The 4,231-nt window shown below is 45.9% G+C and overlaps 1 protein-coding gene across 1 annotated transcript; it reads right to left on the bottom strand.

Annotated features, from left to right (window-relative positions):
• Positions 1-69: 69 nt before the first annotated feature.
• On the bottom strand, positions 70-3,528 carry gpatch1 (G patch domain containing 1; the record flags this gene model as incomplete). The annotated part of the gene is given in 8 exon segments (XM_035651788.1): positions 70-220; positions 303-551; positions 961-1,019; positions 1,247-1,344; positions 1,787-1,947; positions 2,035-2,120; positions 2,422-2,556; positions 3,411-3,528. Coding segments are annotated over 8 exon segments (1,003 nt in total), but the record flags the coding sequence as incomplete, so codon positions are not given.
• Positions 3,529-4,231: the final 703 nt, after the last annotated feature.

Genomic DNA, 4,231 nt, shown 5'->3' on the forward strand with positions numbered 1-4,231 from the left:
TGTCAGGCTGTTGTCAGGCTGCTGTCAGGCTGCTGTCAGGCTGTTGTCAGGCTGCATTATGGACGGTACCTCTCTTCTTGGTGTACTGCTGCGGAGCCGTCCAGCCGTACAGACCGTCTCCGGGCTCCTCTCCTCCCAGCACCGTGTCGTATCTGGACATGGAGTCTCTGTGGTAAACCTCTTCATCATCATCATCCTCCATCGCCCCCACCCCGAACGCCTGCAGGTCAAAGGTCACCGGTACAGTTACAACGTGGAGCTTTCAGTCATTAATCAGACGATCCAGACTGTAGAGGTCCCACCTGTCCCGCCACGCCTCCTCTCCGCGAGCCTCGCTGAGCGCCTCCGAACAGTCGACTCCTCGCCTCGGACTGCGGCCTGAACAGGTCGATGTGTTCTGGAGCTCCTCGGCCCAGCAGCGCCATTCCCGGGTCCAGACCGCGGTACCCCAGACCCTGAACCCCCACCTTCGGGGTGAAGTCCACCGGAGTCTCGTCCTTCGGGGCGAAGGTCACGTTCTCTGGAGCAAACTCTTCATCATCATCCTGATCCTGTCGGCCAGAGAGAGGAAGGGACACGAGCATCAATGCTGGAGCAGCTTTAAAGTTTTATTGTGTGTTTGTACAAACGCTGGATTTTACTTTCACTCATTCTGGATGTAGAACGACAGAATATCAGCTGAACAAACACATCAATCCTCTGGGTCACTTCCTCCAATATCACAGTAAGCTGAATGTCTTTGGCTTTGAGGATGTTAGTCGAAACTTTAACTGTGAGGAACATTTTATCCTATTTTTTGGACAAACCAAATATCTGAATATAGCAATAATTAATGGTTAGTTACAGCTCTATATCACAGCTTAAAGGGAAATGTTATACTTTTCAACCTGGACCTTATTTCCCATGTTCCCAAGTGACTAATGGGGACAACAGTTTTTGTCAGACTGTAGTCTCACTCACCTCTGAGTCCTCTGATCCAGCAGGGGGCAGCACACAGCCGTAAACTCTGCTACCTCCATCTGTGAGGAGGACAAAGACGAGGCCATAAAGCAGAATGACAGGACACAGCATGAAGTTTACGTACAGAGAGGAGACAGCAGAACACCAAATTAGCACCAATAAAAGACAACAAATCATAGTTTTTACTTCATAATAAAGCTGAACGGACTGAGTCAGAGTCATGTTTTGTTGTATTTTGATGATCCAGATTTTATTCCACCATTAAAACTAACAGAAACCATCGTACCGCTCTGCTGTCGGCGAGCTTTCCTCTTCACACGAGGTCCGACACCCTGGCCCTCCTTCCAGCCCATCCTCCTCAGCAGCTCCACCCCGATGGACAACCTGAGAGACAAAACCAACACACCTCAGAACTCACTCACCCTGCTGAGAGAGCAGTGTTTGATATCTCGTCCCGCTCTCCAAATATCACCATCAACCATTCAAACTGTGAGTTCTGCATGATAGAGGTCGACAGTCACAGTGCAGTGACCGTTAGTGACCGGTTATGACGGTCTTGGTGGTTATGATTGGCGAGGTATTGACCAGGTAGGGTCTTGAGGGGGTCTGAGTGGTTGAAGTGACGTGATTGGACGGGTTATTGACGGGTTGTTGGTGGGTTATTGACGGGTTGTTGGCGGGTTATTTACGGGTTATTGTTGGCGGGTTGTTAGCGGGTTATTGATGGGTTGTTGATGGGTTGTTGGCGGGTTATTTACGGGTTATTGTTGGCGGGTTATTTGCGGGTTATTGACAGGTTATTGACGGGTTATTGACGGGCTGTTACCTGGCAGGTGCAATCAGCTCCTCCAGCAGAGTGTCTCCGGGGATCAGCGCCGCCTGAGCGTTGACGGCTCTCGCCTTCTCTCTGATCTCGTCTCTGCGCCCGGACGAGAACTCCTGACTGGTGGTGATCTCTTTGGGAGCGATGCCGTGCTCGCCAAAGTCCTGACACACAAAAACAACAATAATATCAACAATAACAACAACAACAACACATCCATCCACGATTCATTTCAGCAGTTTGGTTTCTACCTCCTCGTCCATGAAATCTTCGGGTCTGACATGATGTTTCTCAGCTTTCTGTTGCCGTGACGACACAAAGGTTGACGGCGCCCAGCCTAAAAACACAACAACACGCATAAGATGTCAACAAACTGACATTTCGCATCGGTAAATAAATGTGATTTTGTTTCTGTCCCCTTTGAATGAAGTTATGATGTTACAATGACCTGTGAGGTAAAATTACTGTTTTTGTCTATGGAGTCTGGTTGGCTGTAGTCCCCATTCTTTTGGTCTGAGATGCTCTAATGTGTAACTTTCCAGGAGTCGCAGTCTGAATAAACACTGAATTAATCCCAGATCCTGGACCACCACTGATCCAGATCCTGGACCCCCGGTCCCCCTTGCAGCAGCACTGACCTTCTTTAGTGCCGACAGTGTTGAAATAACCGGCTGAGAACCCTCCGGTGAACGCTCCGTGGAACCTCTGATATCGTCCCTTCTCGTCCTTCACCGTCTGCTCGTGGAGCGGGACGGGCTTCTTCAGCGGCTCGTCTGCAACACACACACACACACACACACACACACACACACACACACAAGAGTCAGAACTGTTTATTGTTGTTGTTGTTGTTGTTGTGTAAACATAATAGAACAGAGTTACTGATTATTAAATCCTCCATCTTTCTTCACTATATCTGAGCCTTCATTAGCACACAGTGTGTAACAACTACACGTTATTAACTTCTTGTTTAAATACAACAATGGGACAATAATCGTATCAGGTGATTATTGATTATATCGGCTGAAAATTTAAATCTATATTGGTCAGACAAACACAGCAGTGAAGTAAAAGTAGTAAAAGTCCTTCTGATCCTCCTCAAACAGACACTGTGTAATCTGTGTAATCTTTAATCTAAAGAACATTTCCACACAACCAAACTCAATACAGAAATCCTCCCTTTTTATTTGCCTCCCAGAGGTCTTCAGGATTATATACGAATAACACATCCACTACAGCAGAAAGTGTAACTGCCTCATCTTCAGCCACAACTTTACTTTTCTACAGAAAACTGACTCTAAAAAATACATAAATAAGGTTAGAGGTTAAGAAGCAGATTTTTAGAAAGTTTGAACTTTTGAATTAAATTATTTGCAGTTTTGAGAATCATTACCGGCCGAACTAACAAACGGAGTGTTATGATTAATAAAATATATAAAGTGACATTAACAGAGTCGGTTCACTCAGCCGGTAACACGATGTTTAAAAACGGCAGATATTTGAATGGAGTCTGGTTCACAGCGCGGGGAGCAGCTGCTGTTAGCGCGAAGGGTTAAAGGTCAACCGGACATTATAACGAGGCTCTAATGAGGCTTCCTCCAGATTAATGAGCTTTAATGAACTGTACCTTCCTCCAGAGGATCCAGCGGAGTCCCGTAACTCACACAGTCCTCTTCACTGTCGGACGCCATGGCTTACTATGACTACGGGAGCCGCGGAGGGACAAACGGAGCGACCGAAGGCGAAGTGTTTAAGGTAGAGGAGTGAGCGCCATCTTGTGGAGGAACACTGAACACTTCCTAACCTCAGTATTTCTTTATGTTATTACATCTATAATAACAATACAAATATATAAGCAATGAATAATACAGATCAGAAACATAGTCTCTCAGCCCGAATATACTTTAATATTAATAATAATATAATAACTTCTTATAAGAGATACGATTAATAAAAGAATTAAAGTACACAGGAAACATTTAGTATTTATTAAAGACATCACATATCTTCATTATTGTGTTTATAAAGAAAACACACACTACTTTTATATTGTGATTGTTGACTTTCAGGAACCATCAAACACATTTTACAGACAGACAGGCAGACAGACAGACAGGCAGGCAGACAGACAGGCAGGCAGACAGACAGACAGGCAGACAGACAGACAGACAGGCAGACAGACAGACAGACAGACACAGACAGACAGACAGATGAAGTCGTGCAGGACAGTGAAGAACAGACAGATAGACAGACAGACAGACAGGGCAGGCAGGCAGACAGATAGACAGCAGAACAGACAGACAGACAGAACAGGCAGACAGACAGACAGACAGAAGAGCTGTTTAATGTGACTGCAGCCTCAGAGGAGCGGAGGTGTCGACTATCCGATGTCCGTCCAAAGCCAACAGCAGTTTGTCATTTGTTTGCTCTGAGCCTGTGAAAATCTGT

Source organism: Morone saxatilis, unplaced genomic scaffold, assembly GCF_004916995.1.
Source record: "Morone saxatilis isolate NCDOM2014 unplaced genomic scaffold, NCSU_SB_2.0 Contig11, whole genome shotgun sequence".
Classification (NCBI taxonomy): domain Eukaryota; kingdom Metazoa; phylum Chordata; class Actinopteri; family Moronidae; genus Morone; species Morone saxatilis.